Genomic DNA, 24,273 nt, shown 5'->3' on the forward strand with positions numbered 1-24,273 from the left:
GTGATAAAAACGCTTGAATGTGTGAGATTAATACAAGGATGCGTTATAAAATGTAACATGGAAAATATAAAATTGTTACATGCACATGTGAGTAACAAATAGTGCAATGATCAATTATTTAATGATGATATTCATGTAATTATAAGAATGAACACATAGATATGTACGGTATTAAGGTCCAAATAAGTTCAATTAATTTAGATGTATGGAAAATAGTTTGGCAATAAATTAAATTACAAAAGTAAATTAAAATGAATACAGGCATTAAATTGCTCCGGAATGTTAATAATTTTGAACATGAGTAGAATGTCATGTCTTACTTTTGTAAAATATTTTAAAAACAATAATATTACCGATATCAATGCATACAAAATGGTAATAGATAAATGGTGCATTACAGTTGAAGAAATACTGAAGAAACGTATTTTGTTTATCAGCAATGTAAGATTGTCAATGCTTGCCCGGCTTTTCTTTAATCCATATTGGTTGGGTGAGATTAAGCGTTTTTTCTATTGTTTTTATGAAACAAGGCCAATGATATTGAAAAAAAAAAAAAAAAAAAAAAATTTGAATTGAATATAAAAGCAAAATCTTATCCAAGTTATCAGTCATACTAATACTTTTTTATTTGACATCGACTTAACGCTTCCTGATAATGCAATTTTTTACATTGTGCATTGATAATTTATTGACTTTATTTAACGTCTCGATAAATATTTATCAGTTCGTTGCCTGCAGGATTAGTTCACATTTAATCGAGTAAACAGTTGCCCGGTGCTATCCCGCGTACTCGCCAAAATCAATTATTATCTCTCGTAACCGACAATAGTAAGAAAAACATATTTTGACGTTCATTGATATGCCAAATATTAGTGCAAGTCTACTTATATCCGTGTACGCGGTAAAACGAGTAATTTCCTATTATAAATCGATCCCACAGTAGTGCGAATTTCAATGTTATTATACATGTGACAAAATGTACACTACTACGAATGTTTAAAGTCAAGCTTGATGAATAAAATACATATTTGCCATTAGCCGGAATTTTTAATGGAAAAAGTAAAAAAAAAAAAAAAAAAAATACCACGATCAATACAGCTCACAAAGTTAAAATGGAAAATATAAAAAGAATGAGCGTATAGATATACTATTGACGTAGCTGTCAATCGTTTCCTGCAAAATATAGTTTACTCATATACGTTTATTTTTCTACCAAAGAATTGTGCGTTGGATCTTGTACGAGTTTGAATATTTGAACATCGTGACGGAACAAAGCTTTCTCAGAGGCAAAAAATGGCACCACCAGCTACACTCGCCCTACTTCTGGTGTGTCTGGGCACAGCACCCACTTTGATCTCCGGTCTGCGAATCCTCGGTTTGTTTCCATTCCATTCGAAAAGCCACTTTGTCATGTGCGAAGCGGTAATGAAAGGCTTAGCAGCCAAGGGCCACCGAGTCGACGTGTACAGCCATTTTCCCCAATCGGAACCCGTGCCCAATTACACGGACTTCAGTCTCGAGGGTACATTGGAAGTACTGGTGAACAATTTCACTCACGAAAACGTCGTGAATAACAAAGCCCTAGCAGGATTCCTCATGAACGAGAGCACGAAATGGATAAGATCGATGTGCAAGCTACTGGATCACCCGCACTTTGAAAAACTTTTGAACAACCCACCGCAAGATCCGCCCTACGATCTCGTGATTTTAGAGGTAAGCCGCACACCGTGTGTTTTTCCTATGATTAATACATACATATACGTTATAAGTATTAATTGTAGGCTCATTGATTATTGGATGTATATTATTGTGTATGTGTGTTACAGTTTGCCTTGCCGATATGTTTCATTCCTTTCGGCCGTCGTTTAAACGTGCCAATGATCGGTATCGTCACCGTGGCGACACTCGACGATATTCAACATCCCCTGGGTAATCCGCAAAATTTGGCAACAGATCCGAGCGTTTTCTCGGAGTACAGTGCCCCCATGAGTTTTACGGAACGACTGCAAAACTTCATCACATTTCACGTGGCCAGAGTAACGAACGAATTTTTGGGAGTGGCACAAAACAACGAGTGCATACGAAAGGTATTTGGGCCCGATTGCCCCGGTAGCCCCGAAATTTTGAAGGATTTTTCGTTGATTCTGATTAACCAAAACAAAGCGATTAACGGAATCAGGGCCTTTACCCCTGCCATTGTACCGGTCGGAGGCCTGCACATTGTCGAAAAAAACGAAACTTTGCCGCAGGTGCGTAATGGAAAGAAATTATATCATTACCGCGGAGATGAAAAACAACATGAATTCTATAAATAATGTGCGTTCAGGACGTGCAAAAATGGTTGGACGATAGCGAGCACGGATGCGTTTATTTTTCTTTCGGGTCGATGGTCAAGCTGGAAACTTTTCCGCGGCCCTTGATTCAACAACTCTACGGGGCATTTGCAAATATTGCGCCAACCCGCGTACTCCTGAGGGTCGTGGACCGAGAGCTGCTACCCGATGGAATCCCCTCGAACGTCATGATCAAGCCGTGGCTGCAACAGATGCAAATTTTAAGTACTCACTTTTGTTTTTACTCGATCAACGTGTGTATAAGTAATAATACTCAAAGTAAAAAAATAAAACTGGATGGAAAACTTTTTTTTTTTTTTTGTCCAATTTTTTCAGAACACAAAAATGTAAAAGTTTTCGTTACTCACGGTGGACTGATGAGTACTCAAGAAGCAATTCACTACGAAGTGCCGATGATCGGCATTCCGCTGTTTATCGATCAACATATGAACATCGATGCGTACGTTAAGCTAAAGATCGCCGTAAGAATCAACAAAAATGAAATCAGTGAGGAGTCGCTGACGAGCGCTCTCAGGGAAGTTCTTGGCAATCCCACGTACAAGTAAATAATTGTCGTTACTATGTTAAAGGGTGTAGGTAAAAAGACATACGAGATACACCTGTATGCTCACCCTGTCCATTTTTTTTTTTTTTTTTTATATAGGGAATCGATTCGGAGGATTGGCAGGAAATTCCGCGACAATTTGGCGAATCCAGTCGACACGGCTGTCTATTGGGTGGAGTACGTGCACAGGCATGGCAAAGACGCCCTGAGATCTCTATTGGTCGACATGCCCTGGTGGCAAATTTATCTGCTCGACGTTTATGGTGTCATTGTTGCTGCGATAATTCTTTGCGTGCTTATATTGTACAAATTTTACTTGGTTCTGGCTGTTTTTTGTCGTAGCTTGTATCTCAAGTTAATTTTAAAAGACAAAAAAAACAATTAATAAACCAATCAATCATGTATGAACAAAAAGTTTATGAATACCTACATAAAACACTTAGACTGTGTTAAAAAAAAAAAAAGAAAAAAACAATATTTACCAGACAAATCGTAAGTAAAGATTTTTCAAGGAAATTCTCGTCTCCCTTTAATATAAATGGCATGGATTAACTTAATAAAAAGTATGTAACATGAACGCAGGAAAGGCTCAAAATACATTAATAATTACGATTATAAAGATATAAGTAGTAAAAAAGTTCATTTTTTCATTTTCAAGTCTCTAACTTTGGTTGACATTTTTAATTGATAGCAGTACTATGATAAAATTTAAACTCATTTCAAATTACAGTGTACAATTTCAAATTTTTCTGTCGGTATGAAGTTAAAATTTACGATATGACAAAACGTAGGAAAATATAGAACTAATCCCAATAATATTAGTAATCATTAATTTTATGACGTCTAGATTTTAAATGCCAAGAAAAGGTATATAAAGTTGTTGTTGCCCTTAATAAACAATGGTTTTCTAATAAATATAAAATTAGTGTGTACGTGGATGATGCAAAGTATTCCTTGAACGCGCTTATAGTAGATTATTCCAATTGTAAAAAAATTCACATTTGAGTGCTTATCCGTGGAAATTGGATGATTCAATAATCGTTATATTGTGCCTTCTGGTAGATATCTTAATACCAGAGATTCTCTGTTAATACTGTCGCTATTGTTGCAAAGTATCTCTTTCAAGGTACATTGCACACACACACACACTCTCTTTTTAAAAGTAGTTCTAACCATGCAACTGCATGAAAAAATTTGTTGGGAATCGCAACTATTGTGGATTCAAATTAAAGTTGATACTAAATTAAATATAGAATTGTGCTTTTTTATTTATTAACAATATGGTAGTATAATGAATTTGTATTGGTAAGAATATTGTCTATAAAGCAAATATAAGAATATAAAAATAGATTATAAATTATTAATAAAACAAAATTATGATTAAGTCATTTTTTTGAAATCACTATAATCAGTAAAACATTTCGTATAAAGTAACATTTACAATGGTCTTATATACTATTAAATGCTTATGAATTTATATTATTGTTATTTTTTTTTTCATCTAACGTGTCTCTTCGTTTAAGAAAAATATTCAATTTTTACATATTATTTCAAATAATGTTTGTTGCAGAAAACTACAAAGCTAGAATATAGGAAAATAAAAATCATGAACTAACCATGATGTTTCTTATGGTGCAACAATTATATTACATCCTCCAGGTTTTGTCAGTTTTTATTAAATATATAGATACATAAAAATAAGCACGATGTATGAACTTTTTATATCTATACAAAATCTATTTTATCGATGATTAATATACAGAGAATATAAATGAGTAAATTTAAATTATAACATTTCACCCTTTGTGTAAATTATTTCTTATATCATCTATACCGAATACAAATAGATTTTTAAGCTTTCTGATCTTTGCAAAATCGTGCTCCCCAAGCATCTTATACGCTATTATATAATTTTTTTTTACAACTTTTCCGTATTATTCGAGTCGTCTAAGTAATTAATCCATTTGGCTTCATAAGTAATATTATATAACAGTATTTTACATCTAAAAATACATGTGCAGTTGATAAAGAAACCAAATTTTAATTCGTTATTAAATATATCAAAAAGTCTCTTAACAAATAATAATAAAAATTAAAAAAAAAAGTCCTAAGTTGTTGCTTGGTTTGTGAAAACTTTGCTTGAAAATTATAAGAAACAAATGTTCTATAGCTTGTCTTAGCTTTCAACAACAAAAAAAAAAAGTACCAGAAAAAATTTGAATAATTTTCAACAAAGTCACAATAAATATTCTCTGTGTATGCAACAAGCCTTCAAGTTTTCTCATCCCGGAAAATTCTATATTACATTTGAGACTCCATGGTATAAGCAACGCCACTGAAACTTGCGTAGGTATTTTTTACATTCCTCTCACATAGTCCCTTTGCATGTGATTTTAGAAAATCAGTCATTTTCTTGGCTATTTAAGTTCAACTATTGTCGTTAAACGTGAGCCCACATATGCTAATGTTGTTGCTGCTGCTGCTGCTGTTGTTGTTGTTGTTGCTGTTGTTGTTGTTGTTGCTGCTGTTGTTGTTGTTGCTGATGTTGCTGCTGCTGCTGCTGATGATGATGCTGTAGCAACGCTAGAGTGTTAGCGTCTGTGCCCGCAGGCAAGACTACGGCAGAGTTTTCGCTAACCGCGATCTGATGAATTTGCGCTTGTGAGCCTTGACCCACCTGGGGTTTAAAAATTTGCATGACGCGCTTTAATTTCATGAGCGGATCATGACAAAGCGTAATGTTAGTATGTGATAATGTATAACATTTATTCAAGAAAAGTGAAAATAGAGAGATAGGGTGAGAGATAGCGTTTTAATTACAAACATAAAAATATTTACAACGTAAATGTAGAACATTGCGAGTCTTAGATGTCAAGATAAAATTTAAACTTTAACCTTTCGTTTTTTTATAATTGAGATGCAATGCATGAACCAAAAGCAAGAAAGATGGAAGGAAATAAGATGAAACGTAGAAAATTTCATTTCAATACTCACTTGTATTTGTATCTGCTGTACCTCGGGCTGGACACTATTTGATTGCTGCTGATGCTCAGCTTGCTGCTGCTGAACAACTTGAACTGCTTGCTGCTGAGTCTGAACTTCGCTCGCATTACCTTCAAGAGGATCTTTCCCTCGTTTGGCCAAATGCGACTTTGAGTGCTTTCTCAAATGATCCTTTCGATAAAAAGCTTTACCGCACTCGGTACACACTTCCGTCTTGTGGCCGGAATGTATAACAGAGTGTAAATTGAGATGCTAAAATGTTGAATATTGGTTAATTAATAAATTAATAAAAATATTAATGAGGAAAAAGTGTTTGCAGTGATAAGTGATTTTAAAATAATACCTCTTTTCTTTTAAAACCCTGAAAATAAAAAATGAGTAAATTAATTAATACTGTTTATCGCCAAAAATATTGTTGCGGTGGTATATGATTAAAAAACAATACCTTCGAGCAAACGGGGCACCGATGGGGCCTTTCAGGATTATGGCCCAGCTTGTGCCTAAAAGAACGCAAAATTATGACATTATTTTTCAAGTAAAACAAATCGAAATTCTAATATTGACGCTATTCGTCATTAAACTTATTAATTACACTTGTTAATATATAGTTGTAATATTTAAACTGGTTACATACCTTTCTAAATGTTCTTTTCTTTTAAGACCTGTGCCGCAGATGTGGCAGATAAAGCGCCTCTCGATTTTGTGTCCGATCAAATGCTGCTCCAGCAGTTCTATCTCCGGATAAGCCATGCTACACTCAGGACAGCAATATAGCGTGGTACCATCGAGAGCTGTGACTATATTCACCTGAAGTGTTAAATTAGTAGTTTTGTTTCAATATAAATAATACACGATACCACTTAAGTAATTGTTGTGAGATCACAATGGAAATTCATGACAATGGAAAAAAAAAATAAGCTCCTTTCGAGATTTCCCAGTAATGAGAGTGAATGATGCACGAGAAAAACATATCAGTGAACTTGCATACACTAATATAACTAGGATACATGTATTTGAGAAAGCCACTGAGGTGAATCAACCAGCAAATGAGGAAATAAAGTGAAGTAATTTCTCAAGCTATATTACTCAAAGATTTTATGTGTCTATATTTATATTTGTATTTGGCTCATTAACTAACAATTTATATATTAAAAATCAGAAATCAAAAAAACGAGGTGTTGCATACAAACAAAACAATCATAATTTTAGAAAATATTCAAGGAAATTGTATATTTACTAATACTCTGCAGAGAAACAAAAAACAAAATAACAAAAAAAAAAAAAAAAGACTTGTATATATTGCAGTGGCAAATTACATTGTATGTGTGTAACAAATTTTCATGTGCCTAATCGTGAAATTTGTTTGTCTAATCGGTAATAATTTTAACCACTGGACTATGAATAATTTATTGTTTCAAGTCAATAAACAATGCACAAAAACATTGTTGCACTTTGTTGTTTCAAAATACCATAATTTTTTTTTATGTATTCAACATAACTCCCAAAAGTAAAAGTTTACATAGTCTCAGTGTATTGTTATACCAATAAACAATCTGACCATATAAAACTCTTTGTGAGTTAAACAAAAAAATAACCAAACGATATTGAAAAAAAAAGAAAAAAAAATCATAAAATTAACGATGATTCAAGACGATCACACAAGCGTTATGAGAAAAGTACTTTTTAAAAAACACAGCTGTACCTTAAAACGTCTACTTTTGGAGTTTTGAGGGCGATCGGCGAAGTTCATCTGTACCATCGCAAGTGTGTGAATGTGTCAATACAAAAAAAAGAGAAAAATTGTTTTGTAAAATTGGTGTTTCTCACATGAGGCTAAATGAAAAAAAGGTAAGGTCTTTCCTTGCGAGATTTTGAACTTTCAACAGAAAAACCTTAGGTATTTGAAAATGCTCTAATAATTTGTCATTATCAAAAGACAAATAAAGAAATAGTGTACGAAAATGTAAACGAAAATAAATAAAAGGTTCAAAAGGGCCTTTGCTTACGAGGTAAAGCAGCTTGCCAAATGGCGAATAAGGAAAAAAAAAAAAAAAAAAAATTATTCCACAATATTGCTCAAACATTTTACAATTTTTATCCTCTGGTCAACTCACCTGTCCAAGCTTAGGCTTCTTGGGCTTGGGTGGTTTTTTCTTGTACTTCTTCTTGCGTTTGGGCTTGACACCCGGCTCTCCACCCCCCTCTTCCATGACATCGGGTATGATCTCGGTTTCACCCCCGGCCACTGTGATCTGCACAGTCTGACCATCGCTGGTGGGATTTCCCGCGGCATCGAGTCCATCGGCACCTAGAGGGCTAGTTTCGATCATAGACTCGCGCTTTATCGTTTCTGCGGAGAACTTGAGGAAATTCTGGAGCGTGTTTGCGGATAATTTCGACAGGTAATCGGCCACCACGTTACCAGGAGTAATACTGGTGGACCAAGCGCCAGGCATCGAGGCAATAAACTCCTCACCACTTTGGTTACCCTGGTTCTTGGTACCACCGCGTTTTATAAGGGCGACCGGCGTCGTGCCGGCCTCCGTTTTTATGTGAGCAGTCTCTATCGTCGTGTTATCTTTTGTGTCCTCGATGCTCTCGCGTAGAATCATGTCGTGCGGTATCTGCGCCACAACAGTAAGTCCCTCGGGTGCTCCGGGCAGCTGGACCGTTTGCTGGATCGTCTGTTGAGCCGTTGTTGTAGCCGTCGCTGTGCTCTGGGTCGTGTGCTCAGTTCTGTCAACAATAAATATGATTACTTTTCTGTACATTGCGTTGAACAGGACATAAATTACTGTTAATAATTTGTGCAAATATAAGGAAAAAAAAAAAAAATTAAATTGTAAAAAAAGTAGTCACGTTTGCGTTGTGGCGATGGTGTTCTGCGGCTGAACCTGTATCTGTACATTGTCGTTGCCCTGCTGGCTGTAAGCGACGGTAAGTACGGTGGCCGCACCCTGTGGTATCTGATTGAGTTGATTCAGCGATATGGGCGCTAGATGGTACTTGGGCTGTTCGCCGCTCTGGTTGACATTGGGATTGACGACCTGTATCTGCACGGTTTGTTGCTGCTGGGTACCATCCTTGCCGGGGACGGTGATGGGCAGGGTGATGAACTGCTGTTGGTGATTGTTGGCGCTCGGGGTCGCTACCGTGAAACCATTAGCGTCGACTGGCCGAAGGTAGTGGATACCACCCTCGCCGCTCGATATAACCCCGACTACTTGGCCGCCCGTCGGCAAATTTTGGGCGAACTTTGCAGTGGCGAACTGGTGAACCGCCCCCGTAGGCAGCGAGCCCGTCGTGAAGCCCGTAAATGGGGTGAAGTTCATCTCAATGCCGATTTCCTAAGGTTACTCTTTCAATCAACGCTCCTGCAATCATCAACAAAAGGCACAGATTAGTATAAATTGTAGCTGTTATTACAATACTTAATTATTTCAACGATTGCATAATATATGTGTTTGTGTTTATTTTGCAGTTTTCATTTACATTTTTGGGCAAAAAGCGACATACGACGCACACTCAAACATTGCTGGATTGCATGTAAACGCTATCCGTTTAAACTCGCGCAATCCAAGGTCAGCTTTTACGTACACAATTTACCGGTATACCTATATACAAATTCATTCATCCAAGAATTCTCATTCGTTCGCGTCACGTGCACCAGCTGATAGGTATAGGTGTTTGCCGCGTGCCGCTGATATGCGCCCTCTCTCGCGTTACCGCCACCACCACCACCACCACCACCACTACCGCCCACTCCTCCACCACTTCTTTCTTAGCCCGCGCGTTTCTCCGCGTCCATCCCTTTCTTTCACTTTTTCTCTCTCTCCTCTCCACCACCTTTCGCGCGCCGCGTCCACCACCTCCTCCCACGCGGCGCACAGTAGCTGCCCCCCCCCCATATGTTTATTATCTTTCTCTCTTTTCAACTATACAACTTTCGCTCTCCCTGACACGTTGTACGTGACACGCGTAAGTATTCTCTTATCCGCGGGGCTGTTGCACGCCTGTCATGATACGACGGCAGTGAACAAAAAAAAAAAACATTGTCAGCTCTTTGTCACCAAGTACAAAGATTTCAAAGCATCCGCATGGCTTATCTGCTTAATATGCCCTGCACCAGTTGCGACAGAGGCCAATAAACTGGAGCGAATAGTCGGCCAACTGCACCACGTGCTCGGAAACAATTGATGTACGGTATGATCTCGAGTTCCATATTACAACAGTTGCACGAAACGAAAATTCGTTTCCCCACCCGAGATTATATTATCATGTAATATCCCTGAAGTACACGAGCACACCCCCTAAATTTATCAGTCTGGGGGGGTGGGTGGGAGTTGGGGGGTAGGTGACAAAGGAAAAGAAGGGATGAGAAAAAAAAAAAGGAAGGGACAAGAGTAAAAGTGTGCGCCAGGCGAGAGAGGGTAGGCCAGACCGATGTCCCCCCCCCACCCCCGTTGGATAAGAGGGGTGGGGTAGCGAGCGTTTGTGTGTACTGTGTAGGGGGAGAGGGAGAAGAAGAAGCAGCAGAGAGAGAGTAAAGTCCGAGTAGTAGGTATATGGCAGAGCAGAGGAAGGGAGGAAGGTGTATGTGTATGTATATACGCGCGCGTGTCAGAGAGTAGCTGGTGCAGAGTAGAGGAGGAAATCCCCCCGGTGTGGCTCACTGCCAGCCAGCCAGCAAATGCCCTTACACGCGTGCCTTCTCTCTCTCTCTCTCTCTCGATGCGACGTAGCAAAGCGGGGGCACATCGGAGCAGAGAGTAGTCAGCACATGGACAGGGAACGGGGGGGGGGGCTATTCTCGCTTTGGGGGGGTCACACGCCGGTATAAAAGCCAGGGTATCCCCGCGTGAACGCGGCTTTTGGGGCCGCGTCTCGCGGTCGCGAGGAGCTTGCGGGATACCGCGGTGCTCTCCGGTGGCGTGGGCTCGATCCCCATGATGCGCCGTAGGCTGTCCCGTGGAAATGTGCGTGAATAATAACGAATTTTTTTTTTTTTTTTTTTTTTTTTAATTTTTTATTGTTCAAAATCGATTAAACCAAGTTTGTGGCTGTTTTTTTTTTTCTTTTCAACTACCGCTACAAAGAAACAACTCGTGTGGTGATTGGTCAGAGCTTTATTGCAATTGTCATGATTTTAATAGCCACCAGTGATGGTTACAATATTATATTACACACAACTTGAACGATGACGTAACTTTTTTTTTTTTTTTTTTTTTTTCGGTTTTTTCGATTTTTGTCTTTTCTTATATACTTTCGATACTTTGTCGGTCGGACGCGAGCAGGTGGATGCCCTTTGGTACCCTTAAACCCGCACAGCAGATCACTGCTTGCTACGCACCCCCGTCAGGCTTTTCTTTTTTCTCTCTGATCTGATATCCTATAGTAACAACAAAAGAACGTGCACGTTAGCATGATTATCATTTTTTCTTTGTACAATATTTATTAAATTTCATCCACAACTATGTATAGATACAAAAAAAAGGAGGTATGTATCCATCGTAACAAATAAATAAAAAAATCAATTCAACTTAAGATTTACGATAACGATTAAAAATGTACTGTGGGGATGCAAAAAGTATTTGACTCTCTCGACGCGGATACAATGAGGTATTTTAGCTCGCGTTGCCTGGGGCAGTAGAGATTTTCCACTGGCAACGCACGCCACGTAAGTAAAGAAAGGAAACCATGAGCACTGGCTCCCGGCATCGGCGAATGTCAAAAGAGACGTAAGCATGTGAGTATAGGTAATACAAAGCGACGAGACGAGATGGAAAGAGAAAGTGTCGAGGTGGGGTGGATGTGTACAACGTACAAGCGCAGTGTTGTTATAGGCAGTGCCCACACCACCGGTGTCACGTGGTGGGTAGGTATCGGGTATACCACCACCACCCGCGACTCGGAAGGTCTCTCTCTCTCAAGTAGAGCACCACCATCAGGGATGTATATATATCCCTCCCCGCCCTATACCATTGCTAGAATCACCGCTGCTACCACCACCCCCGCCCCCACCCCGAGGGGTTTCGCGCGACGACGCGTGGCAAGTGCGGGGGATACGGAAATCCAGTCAGAGAACGGGAGACCGGTCTTGTGGGGGGATGGGGAGGGTTATAGGCCGACGCAGGAGGAGGGAGGTAGTATAGCGACCGCAGCCAAACGGAGATATATATATATATATATATATATAGTTGGCGAAATAAGGAGCCGGCGGGAGATGCAGCTTGCAGCTAAAAAAAGCTCTCGCCAGAGGTTGGGCTTGTAGACGGCAAGATCGATAATAATTATTATATTCCACTGTAAATATCATTCACCTAATCATTTTTCAAATACAAATTAATGTATATATGTATATGTACGTACCTATACCCTATATAATTATTATGTACTCGGTACGGCCAAGAGGGTCAAAGAGAGATGGAAGCTTGCAGACAATTTGGATCGAATTGTATGAAGATATTCGATAGTCGAGCGGAGTAGGGTTTTAATTTTTTTTAGCACATGTACAACTACATTGAGTGTATCATTGAATATTGGAGGCGTCAAAAAGCTCCGAAAGCTTGCGACAAACAAACTAAACCGATCGACGTGCAAGTCGATTCGAATGAAATGAACGAAAACGAGTTAGCTTGAGATGTAATATATATTATATAGAGAGAGCCGGTGTGGAGTACCTGTGCATAAATATATAGTTATATGAATGTACACACAATGAACCGAGATTGAGAAGAAGTAGGAGAACCTGCATCAGAGAGAGAGAAGGGAGAAAAGCCAAAGAGCAAAGGGAGGGAGAGGAAGTGCATCTGTAGGGAGAGGAGCCCCACTCTTGTTGCTCTGCGGCTCTCTTTCGCAAGTATCGAGTAGTGGTACCTATACTGCACCGGCAGGCAAGAGTGGCAAGATATCCCTGTACAAGATGAAGAGAAGAGAGTAGGAAGAGCAGCGGAGCTTGGGAGAAGTGGTTGACGCCGCCGAGATAGCGGTGGCAGGAGGCGTAGGTGTAGCACGGAGTAGGAGGAGGTGGACATAAATGACTAGAGAGAGAGAGAGAGAGAGGAAATTGGTAAAGCTTGCTCGTGGTGGCACGGGGTGTGTGTATTTCTCACAGGGTGGGGGAGAGGGGGTTAACACACGTATACTCGACACAAGGGATCCCCAGTTTGCCTGCTGATCGAGTTGTGGGGCTCCGCGGTGGTGGTGGTGGTTGTGGCACGGTAGTAGCAAGAGGAGGGAGAGCTGGTGGTGGTGGTTACCAGAGAGGGGGATGAGAGACAAGCAGCGGTAGCAGGGAAAAAAGTACTTGCTCGAAACAGGAGAAAAATCGGGCGAGAGACGATATGATAGGTACGAATTTCGGTGGCAGCGGTGGCGGTGGTGGAGGTGCTACGACGGTGGGAGGGTTGATCACACAACGGTGCCGATGAATGAAAGTGGAATGCGGCAGAGACTCACGTGTTATCGACGTTGTTGGGCGATTATTTGACAAACAAATTTGGGCTATTGTGCTTATATTAATACATATATTATATTACTTATGTGCCCGCACCCTCAACATCAAAGGTCGGCAAATTTTACGTTATTTATAGTCTTCGAATACTAGTGAGTGGGTGCACTTCGGACCCTCGTTGATACTTTTTGGAACCCACTACTAATTGTAATACGTACACTTACAACTTATGATTATATTAATTAATAAATAATAGTCGTTGATATACTTTAACAATCTATAGTCTTTGTATGTCACATTATTTTTTCATTCATTTTTATTACTCAACCTTTGAATGAAAATCCGGTAGATAGTGCGAGAGCAGAGATACTTACTGATGCCTTTATAACCATACGTTAGGGAGTAAGTAATCTGAACGATTAAATGGTTTTTTTACGTTTATTATTTCTAAATAAAATTACATATTTAGGATGTTGAGGACAAAGAGAAAAATTTTATTTGTCACGTGATAGGACTATTTACATAAATAAACGTACACCAACAAAATAGTACCTGCACACTCCTACACAAATTGTTTGTTTTGATAAAATATAATTCTTTTTAGAAAATTTTATGAGGTCAGATTTTCTAACATAAAATATCCTAAAACAGCGAAAAATTACAAAAACAATTGAAATTTAAAAATAGTTCAGTTTAAGCATTATGTAAAAATCGAAGTAAAAAACGACATTTTAAAAAAAAACAAAAAAAAAGAAATATTTCAGCAGCAATAGAATTAAAAAAATAATGTCATCTTGATTAACTGAAACAGTTAATTGAAAAATAATGAAATAACATTGAAAAGTATAAAATTGTTTTTTCAGATGATTAGTAACTTCTTAAGGCAACCAAACGAGCTTTTTTACGTCAGCAAATATCTGATAATAACAAGAACCATGGTATCTTACCTGGTACCTTACCATATATTATATTGAGAGTTGCACTATTCTGAAGTAGGAAAATAATTGCTTCAGTATGTTAGTAAATATTTAATTTTTTAGTACTTTTTTTGAGGTACATACTTCTCTTTCAAAATAACTACTTACTCTACAGGCAATCATAAGAACAGCAGAAAAAATTAATTTTACCAACAAACGATCCATCTTCGTCAACTGAAACAGTTACTAAGAAAATAATGCAATAAAATTGAAAAGCATAAAATTGTTATTTCAGATATTCGGCAACTTCTTAAGGCAACTAAATGAGCTTTTTTTGAGTCAGCACACATCTGATTAAAAAAAACCATATGTTGTGATTAGCGAAACAGCAAAAATAAGGGTAAATAGTCGACACCGACTCCGTTCAAATTTATTGTTGATCAAAAACTCAAGTAAGGAAATAAATTTATTTATGAGATTGTAAAAAAAATGAATTAAAAAATGATGGGAGACGGTATAAGCAATAGGCTTATTACATGCAGAATCATAGAGCAAAGTTTACAAGTATTTTATTATCATCTATTATCATCCGTATACATGCAACTTTGTGCACATCATTTCATGGGATGCATGTTATACCCGCAAAATTGAAGCGTTAGCGTATCTCGCAACACAGAGAGTACGAGCAATGTATAAGTAAGTACACGTTACGTATGTATGCATACTTTGCGCAACCAAAGCACGTATAATAGACACGCGTGAGTATCTCCACATGATAATGTTGTACTCTCGAGTGAGCGCGATTTCTTTTGTCATCGAGTTTTTTCTCGAGTTCTCTCGTTTACGCGTTACAAACTGCTACATTTGCTGCATGTTCTCTTTAATTTTATATTCTTCCTCTTCGAATCCCTCGCGCCCCACGCTCTTAAAACGGATATCGCTGCTCATCCCCATCAGGGAATATCTTTTTTTTTTCAGCTCTTGGCTGTACATCCTTTTATTGGAAAACCATTGTACATGGGATATTAAAAAAAAATAAAGTTGATGACCCCGAGATTTCTTTCTCACACCGTTACTTTGCTGCATCAGACACCAACTTTATTCCTTATCTCCTTCCTACACAACAAATATGTAAAAATATATGTATGTAAACTAGGGCACCAAGCAATACAATGTATGGGCTACGTACACGTGGTCATATCCACAGACCAAGTCGTATAGTTTGGGCAAACGAAATTGTTAGCACGTCTGCACCCTTTGCATCAACAATGAGCACTTTTCAAGGGAAAGTACCACCACCACCACCACCACCACCACCCACAAAAAGGTAACGGTTCTTTCTCTCTTTACAACGTGGAACTGTGACAATTCGTGCACTCTTTGTTGTTTCCACTCTGCCTGCCCTGCCAATAAGTTTTCAAGTTCACGACAAAGATTACCCCTCCACCCAAGTCCAGTTGCACGTGGTGCACATCAGCGACGGCACACGCGTTTACCATCACCCCTCGCAGACTCTCTCTCTCTCTCTCTCTCTTGCACTTTGCAGCTACGTACGTTCCCACCCTCGTCTCTCCCTCTCTCTTGTCATCTCCTCGCCGCGTAGCTGCCCCCTTCTTTCCATCGCGTGGAGCAAGTGCACGGCCGCCTGTGTTATATGTACATACACACATGTATACAGTGGAGTCCCTGCAAGGGTCCCCATCCCCCCTCCCTTGCCTGCCCTCTGGCTTCTCTCTCTCCACCTCGACCCCTCCCGTTTCCGATCCCACGACTACGTCGACGACCCCCCGGCTTGCAACTCGCGGTGGGTGCAGCCGCGGCCGCTGATGCCTCCTAGGACCGGCTGGCCGCCCGCGCTCGCGCCAGTAGACGCCTGGCGTGCAGATCGCGCTGGACGGTTTGCTCAGCGGGTGTCGGTATATGTATAGGGCGAATGACAACAGCAATATTGCATCACATCACGGATGCGCGTTGCGTTTAAGCGACCCGGCTTTGTTTTTTTTTTTTTTTTTTACCATCTTCGAACAAATTCATTCCAAGTGTTTGTGCGTCACTGTGTCACGTTGTTTCGATTAGGCGGGCAAATCATTCTTCGTGTTGAAAAAGTTGAGTTTGTCTCGAGACGAAAAAATTAATCATCAAGAGTTTTCCTCGTCATTTTAGAGCACACGTTGATCTATATACGAGGCTTATACTTGGCAAGCAAATCTAGACCGACGAGTGAGAGAGAACCTGAAACGAGAAAATATGAACGAAACGCCCCGGTTGTTTCTCATCTTGTTTACTCTGGATTGTCTCATTGTTTTTAAAATCTCTTTAATGTTGTAAACGAAAATTTTAAAAGTACGAATTCAAAAAAGAAAAAAAAAAAACACGATGTGTTCGTACCTTGGAATGAATTTGTGTACGAATTGTTATCACAAAAAGTCTCTGTAGGATGTTAACTCCAAAGAATCACGGTGAAAACAACTTTTGTATTTTTGTTATAAAAACCTTTCAATTTATTTTAGTACATGGACAAAAGTAGCATTGGACATAGTACTCAAAAATATCCATTTGAGTCATTTCATAAAAATAAGTTACGCGCTCGGAGCCTCACAGCCTTGCATTCCACCACAAAAATTGTTTACTCTGCTTTCAAAGCCAAGTGTCCCACATTATGATGGAGTATTTCTGCAGGAATAATCCAAGTATTTACATGTCAAGAAATGCATACATGATCGAATTTTGTAAACCAACAGAAATCGATCGAGTTTCCGAATGAAGTATACGCAAGCGAGACTGGCAAAACAAATGAATCGATATAACGCAGTTACGTAATACCACCGCGTGATCATTGCTATTCGTTGCATCACCAATAAATGAATATCAATATCCTTAGAAGCTACGAATAAACAAATGAAAGTAATTAAAAAAATGTATAAACTCGAAAAATTAAAAATTATTCTTGTATCATTTGAAAGAAAATTTGCTCTGGGCGATGAACGATTATCTGATGACGTAGCACATATTTCTTGCTGTAAAGTAATCACATCATGCCAAGGTGTAGATGTATGCGCGCGCACACGGTAAGTGTGGCATGCATGGATGTATAAGTACAACAGTCACAGATCTGTGGCGCAAGGCCGTGCCGTCTTAAAAACCGTCCCGATACGGTCACGCCACGACTATACAGTTCTCCTGTTTGCTCTTCTATTCTGCGTGCGTGTCACCTTTTGCCATTATACTTTGCGGTATGTCATGCACACCTACGAAGCTAACGCATAACTTTTTGGAAATTTCGTTAGGCCCGTGTACAAGGGACCCCGATACAGCACGTTTATACAGATTTCTTACCCAAGTCCCGCAAAAAAAGGGGTAGTATGTAGATTGTAGGAAGAGCGCAAGCATCGAGACAGAGTGGAAGGGTATATGTTAAAATGAGAGTGCGCGGTACCCACTTCCACCCCAGCTGCACGGCCTATCGGAACCACCCATCCATCCCAAAAGAAAACACAAAAGAGAGATAGAGAGGGAGAAGAGCGAGAGAGAGAGAGAGAGGAAATAAGACACACGTACACGGAGTGTGGGAAAACGAAGGGTAGGGGGGCAGACAGGGCAGGGCACACAGATAGTGAGAGCGGGCGGATGGGAGAGAGGCTGTCAGGGAAGGAGCAAAGTGCGGGGCACGAGAGAGATTCTAGAAAAAGAAGGGAGCCCTCCAGCCCGCCTCTCTGTGCCACATATACTCTGACGGCGCTGCATCGGTGATCCCCCAAGTTTATCCATCCGCGCCCCGAGGAGGGAGGCTACACGCGTTCTCTCTCCCTGCCTGGCTGCGCGGGCGGCACGTCACGATTTCACATAGGGAAAGAGAGAGAGAGAGGGCGGGAGGAGGAGGTGGAGACGAAAACGAGCACATGCAGTACCTACCCAATGTCTATACCCTACCTATATAGGAAGAAGCACAAGCAGTCGTGGCCGTGGGGGAGACGAAAGCGGTTTGTCTGCTCACTGCTGTAGATTTATATATTTCGGCTTTTCACGTCGAAGAGATCACTTCAACGCCTGATGGTTGTTCGCGCAACGTTATTCACGCTTGGCCGAGACACACACGTTCACACACACGCCAGCGCGCACACGAGACTATACAAAGTAGGCCAGCCCGACCTCGAAGCTGCAGCTGTTAATATAAGGCAAATTTTCATTGATTTCTCGGGGAGAGAGAGAGGTAAAATTGTGTGACCGTGGTGATGGTTAAAAGCAGGGAAAAAAAGAGAGAAAGAGAGAGATAAAGAACGCAATATGTATTTGGTGTGTGCATACGTTACCATCGATGGCGACATTGAAAAGAAAAAGAGTCGCATCCGCAACGTGAACGACTGTTGTGCGCTTGCACAGCTCCTCCGGGACGGTGTTGGCAACTCCTGGTGAGAGTGACAAGTGCTAAGCGAACGTGGCGCTCCTAGAGAGTAACCAAGAGAAACTACCGCGTTCTCCCTGCTCTCGACAACGACGCCGTGCAGTATTTAGGCTGTCTCTCTCCGAGAGTCAGTCTTCCTCTCTGATGCTTGCTCCGAAACGCTGCTGCTGTCTGCTCGTATCGTCTCTCGAGCATATAATATACAACACACAACAGTCACTGCAGCAGAAGAGTGAGAACGGAGCACGAATTACACGGGGCCGGCTGCGAGTGCGAAAGAGATGGGCTATGAGAAATTGGAAAGGTGCGCATGCGCCGGCTGCTCTAGTGAATTCGTGTGTCTGTATATGTTTGTGATTGCAAAACATGGCGGAGTCAACGTCGTCTACGATACAAATACCTATATAACATGTTTATCATACATATAGAAACTTACGCGCAAACGGGATAACACTGCGATAAGAGCAAGGAATAATGACTATCAACGAGAATGAGCAGAATTATGTATAAATGTACTGTACTTTTTGAAAATATCAGACCGCCAGCCTGAATAATATTTTCAAAAATGTATAGAGCACATTAATTTATACATTATTCTGCTCATTCTCGTTGATAGTCATTATTCCTTGCTCTTATCTTATTTGCGTGTAAAGACCCATGTATACGTGGAGAACGTCTGCTTCTGCTGCTTACATTTTATTCATCATATACATATATGTTTATATGTGTGCACGTAACAGTACATACTTATACACGCCATGCATTTTATTGTTTTGGAGTAACTGTATTAGCGGCCCACGATGAGAAATTGTTGCTGCAGTATTTCGCATCATTAAGTGTGCCTACGTACCTATACATACCCTATACCGTGCAGGTATTTTTCTTTTCGGCACTGCTTTTGGTTTTACAAAAGACGTGTGCATAAAAAAAAAAAAAAAAAAAGATTGCGTGTGTGCAAGTTTATTTGCCCCCGTGCAGCTCTGGGGTCGTTGGCTGCTTACCTGCTGCACTGCAGTGCAAGAATAGATTTTTACTATTACTTGCGAGGTTTTTTTACGCTTCGAAAGGCTGCTGAGCTGGCATAGCGAGTGTTATACCTTGGGTACATTCATATGGATGCTCCGATTTTTATTTTTCTTCTGATGATACTTAAAACAAGACAGCGTGTCAAATTCATTTTTGCAGGCAGAGCGGATTGTCGTATACATGTGTATGTTGTTTGTAGCTGAATTTAGGACAACCGTCGTCGCATGACTAAATGAGTATTAACCGATTGGTAGCGGCGGTCGACGGCAATTCAGTAATTAATAAAAAAGGAATATATTTTTTTAAACATTAAAAAATGTGCAAAGACACGTACCCAAATGATTAAACGTTCCTGAAAAACTGAATGTACAATATTATTTGGTTTACGTCATTAAACTTTGCCATTTACTCGATGATTCGTTGTTCTCTTAAGACATTAGGACATAGGGATACAAAAATAATGAAAATCCAAAACTATTTAGTTCATTAAAAGAAGAAAAGAAAAAAAAGTATCGGCACGTGAAACATAGCTGTGAAAATACACTTACATGTGTACAGTTATTAATCGAATTTTGAAACTAAGGCAATGTTAAAATGATAAACGTGTTTTATCAATCCAACCATAATGCTTTAAAAGCAGTTAATTAGTGTTCCAGCTCGTTAGAAAGAATGTTCCAGTGCAATATATTCAGATTATATTTCATTTTAATAATAATTATTGATGTAGTCAAATATTCGCTCGGGTGCGATTAGTTTCAAACGGGGCAAAAATGGGTCAAAAATCATTTGTCACGTCCCAGCAAACAAAGAAACAAGATATAGCGTTACCGTGTATCTCACTTGTAACTTGTATCGTATTTCTTGAATAAAACGAGACAAATAATGTCTTAACTGAGTGAATGAATATTTTCATCTACTCGGTCAATTAGATGAGGTAGAGAGATGTCTTATTTTACTGTTGACCTTATTTAATCAACTCTCTCGATTAGTGAAAATTCTTATAAGGTCGTTTGTCGGTGCGGCAATGAAAACCAAAACTTTCAACTTTCTACTCTGCGTGCACGTTAGTTTCGACTATACATATAAGCCGACTTAACCCACGTACTAACACGCATACTTACTTATGATTTCGAAATCACACGATTTTCCAGTTTGAAATTCCAAGCTTGCAATGGGGCTCAGGAAGTTCTTTGGTTACCAAGTGTCTGTATTTTTTATAAGGTGTAGAGCTATCCAGCATCTAGTATCTATGTGCATTAGATTTATTAGTGGGCGTGCAACGAACCCTCGTCAACGTTGAATACATGCCTATAATATAGAACTATACAGATGCCGATGCACTCTGCCCAAGTGCCATCCGGTACATATGTACATACGTCATAAAAGTATTATATATTTTAGTTTACAAAGCTGCTAGCGTATTAAGAGCCCCTTTTAAACTATTCCACGAATCGAACAATGAGCTTTTTTACCTCTAAAGAGCGTAACAAGGCGAGTGAACAGAGAACAAGAAAGGTATACTTAGGCATTCAAACTTTTCAAGGTTTGAGAACCTTTTTAGGAATCGTATTTTGAAGCATGAGCTGGAGTAAAAAAGGTCCCCACAGAGCGCCAGCGGGGCACAAACGAGAGAGGCAAACGCATCAGCGGAAGCCATCCAAAAACTGCGCGTACGTATGTGTGTATACGTATATTATTATATTATGCATGAAAAAAATCCATAAAAATGTAGACTAAAAAGTGGAATTGTGATAATCTCAAGAGACATGCGTATCCAGAATCACAGGTAATATTGTAAGAGGTAAAATAAAAGGCTGGCCTCGTGCACTAGGATTTAAAATGGAATCTGGAAAAATGGAGATATTGTACGCGAGGGAGACCGTACACTTTGTTCGAAACGAGGCTCAAAAATTATTGAAATAAATCGGCAAAGTAGCTTGACATATAAATGGATGAAGTCACGAGATAAAGCACTTTTGCAGACAAATGTGGGATCCATTTTATTGCGACTAGAATTTAATTTCAAAAGGGAAAATGAGATCGTGAGTTACGAAGCTACTTACTAATTTAAGTTTCAAAAAATTAGCAGCTAATTTTTTTATTACATTCTCTGCTACCTATTGTCACTTTATTGTGCCACAAAAGTGCAACTCAAGACTCTCTGCAGAAACTTTCGAATATAAAGAACAGAACATGTTGAACCGATGGATGCTTGACGCTGCAATTTTAATCTTCGACATACGAAACCTCCCAGTTATGCTAACTAGACAAACTGACACTATAGAAATTCACAGGCATACGTTAACAGAAAAAGAACAAGATCTCTCTATGTATAAAAGCTGCTGCTGCAGCTGGTACCCGCAAGCCGAGGAAATAGGCGTGACTACAGACAGCAGCGTTCTTCTTGGTGTCCATATTGGACAACGACTGCACTCCACACCACTGCAACCTCGCGTATGAGTAAATAATACTTCAACCTCGAAAGACGGATAGCACATAATAAACTTGAAACTAACTTTACAAAACATATTTATTAGTGTCGGGGAAGCTTTTGATATTTTTTAAGTGGATATGAAATCACAATATGAAATATTCGTCTGCCAGCTTCATCGGAGTCAAATGTGAACCCCTACGCAGACAACTAGACAGACTGACAGACGGACACTAATAGAAGCTAAGAAAGTGTGTATAAAGCAGAAAAGCTGTCGAGGTTTAGCCCCCCTTGTATGGGGCTGTAAACAAGGAAGGGGAGAAGACGCAGCAGTCAATCGACGGATGCAGAGAAAAGAGAGAGGGCGGGAACAGAGGGGTCCCCCGGTGGCGGCGGTTCTCTCTCGCGGGAGAGGTGTGTTGTACACCACCACCGCCGCCACCACCACCACCGTCAAGTAACAGCCCCACCAGGACGACCTCTCTCCTTCTCAACTATATTTTGCTCCAAAACCAAGCATGAAGAGACACTCTGTCCGGTTATATATACGTATATATCCGTCGGCTGCACTTCTCTCTCTCTCCCGCGGAACCACCACCACCCGCTACCCCACCAAAGGGGACTTTGCGCGTATAGACCCACACACCACCACCGCCGCCACACGTTTTCTAGCTATCTCTTCTCTGAGATGCGTACAGCTGCTGTCAAAAGCGCGCCGGTGTCCGCAAGGGTGAGACAGAATTTTTCTTTGCCACCGAAGGGTTGATGTTTCTTTTTTTTATACTGTGGATGGATGCTCGCGCGCACTATCGCACACACATACACACACAAACTTACAACCTAACCTAAAAAAGGGCGGCAAAATTTATTAGACGCTTACCTGAGTTTGTACTGTTTTCCTTTCCTCTTCATCAATTGTTCATCTAACTGTGCTTTCCTCTTCGAGGGTAAGCTTGCTCCGAAAAACTTTACGTTGAACCACCGATCGCTCCCACCACCAGCAAAACCTTTCGTTTTCTTAAACTGCTCCCTCTCTTTCGTCTCTGCAGGCTGCGACTAAACCAGTTACTTCCACTCTTTTTTCTATTTCCTGACGTTGTTCCGGTCTACTCCTTCTAACATTAGGGGGTGAAAAACGTGCTTTAAGTTTTTTTTTGATAGGTATACTGTACTTATCACTTGATCATTGAAACACTTGGTTTGTAAAGAATGAAAAGAACAATACACGTTAAAAAATGACATAAATACGGTACGTTTACCTCGACGAGCTCGGCTCTTCTGAGCAATGTTAACACATCTCTCCGCTACCGTAGATGAGGACGCCTACTGCCGCGTTTGCACTGCGCATGCCTCAAGCTGTCGCTCTCTCTCTCTTGCTCTGCGGGCCGCGGCCGGTGGGCGCGCGCTTATTTTATTTTTCTCCGGACTCCGGCTGGGGACTAACGGTACTCATGACAAGGTGCATCGAAAGGATTCGAGAGCAGAGAATTTTTTACGTGGGGTACAACGTCCTCTTATATATATTCCTTTTTTTCCAGAATATCTTTCAAGAATTACTCAGATATTTGACCTAATCTTTTTTTTTTACATGCAGACTAACTAGACTAACAAACTTTTTTTATTTTATTCAAGTTAAATGCTTTATTATTCATTGTTTGGTTTGCAAGAGGCAAGTTTTCATATTCGTGTGAAATAACTGTATTAGTTATAATCAAGTAGTATCTAGCACTGATTGTTTTTTTTTTTTTTTTTTTATTATTAAAAATATTTAATGTGTACAAGTACTGTTACTACTGAAGTAGGTAACTTTTTTAAATTAAAAAATGTTTATACTAATGCAGTATATATTGGAAAATAACGGTGTTGATCAGTATAACTCGTTTATGCATTTACTTACCAAGAAACATTTTCAAACAATATTCATCCAATAAATTTTTTGATCATTAAACCTCTATGACCTCTGCTACTGTGCAGACTACCTATCAATATTACATGTATGCATAAAATTATTGATTACCCCTTGATGGACGCTGAACGAATACGAGAATATATAATTCACGATGATGAGCAAGCAAGATAGATAAAATGCATACCTACACATCTAAATGTAGGTATAAATATGAAGGTGTGCCCTGTGTACTAT

General features: G+C 39.8%; 2 protein-coding genes across 11 annotated transcripts; one reads left to right on the forward strand and one right to left on the reverse strand.

Moving 5' to 3' along the window:
* Window positions 1–655: 655 nt before the first annotated feature.
* LOC106647454 (UDP-glucosyltransferase 2-like) lies at window positions 656–3,328 on the forward strand. 2 transcript variants are annotated; one of them, XM_089588722.1, is made up of 6 exons: window positions 656–828; window positions 1,219–1,713; window positions 1,827–2,249; window positions 2,327–2,558; window positions 2,670–2,895; window positions 2,998–3,328. In XM_089588722.1, the coding sequence occupies exons 2-6, from the start codon at window positions 1,294–1,296 to the stop codon at window positions 3,281–3,283; spliced, it is 1,587 nt and encodes a 528-aa protein (XP_089444848.1). In that variant the 5' UTR covers window positions 656–828; window positions 1,219–1,293; the 3' UTR covers window positions 3,284–3,328. The 2 variants fall into 2 exon arrangements, with proteins under 2 accessions (XP_089444848.1, XP_089444849.1); XM_089588723.1 differs by lacking the exon at window positions 656–828 and adding an exon at window positions 927–1,059.
* An 813-nt stretch (window positions 3,329–4,141) lies between these two features.
* Window positions 4,142–23,467, reverse strand: LOC106647606 (uncharacterized). 9 transcript variants are annotated; one of them, XM_089588625.1, is made up of 11 exons: window positions 23,390–23,467; window positions 23,011–23,245; window positions 18,582–19,073; window positions 8,761–9,275; window positions 8,016–8,637; window positions 7,604–7,651; window positions 6,536–6,708; window positions 6,347–6,401; window positions 6,245–6,262; window positions 5,893–6,153; window positions 4,142–5,602 (listed from the first exon to the last, which is right to left on the reverse strand). In XM_089588625.1, exons 4-11 carry the CDS (start codon window positions 9,231–9,233, stop codon window positions 5,360–5,362), a joined length of 1,893 nt encoding a protein of 630 aa, XP_089444751.1. In that variant the 5' UTR covers window positions 9,234–9,275; window positions 18,582–19,073; window positions 23,011–23,245; window positions 23,390–23,467; the 3' UTR covers window positions 4,142–5,359. The 9 variants fall into 9 exon arrangements, with proteins under 9 accessions (XP_089444751.1, XP_089444748.1, XP_089444750.1 ...); XM_089588622.1 differs by lacking the exon at window positions 23,390–23,467 and adding an exon at window positions 18,202–18,433 and having other exon boundaries at window positions 23,011–23,380; XM_089588624.1 differs by lacking the exon at window positions 23,390–23,467 and adding an exon at window positions 18,202–18,433 and having other exon boundaries at window positions 18,577–19,073; window positions 23,011–23,380.
* Window positions 23,468–24,273: the final 806 nt, after the last annotated feature.

This window comes from Copidosoma floridanum, unplaced genomic scaffold (assembly GCF_036245765.1).
Source record: "Copidosoma floridanum isolate Cflo_tuat_1 unplaced genomic scaffold, Cflo_Japanese_pri ptg000007l, whole genome shotgun sequence".
NCBI classification, from domain to species: domain Eukaryota; kingdom Metazoa; phylum Arthropoda; class Insecta; order Hymenoptera; family Encyrtidae; genus Copidosoma; species Copidosoma floridanum.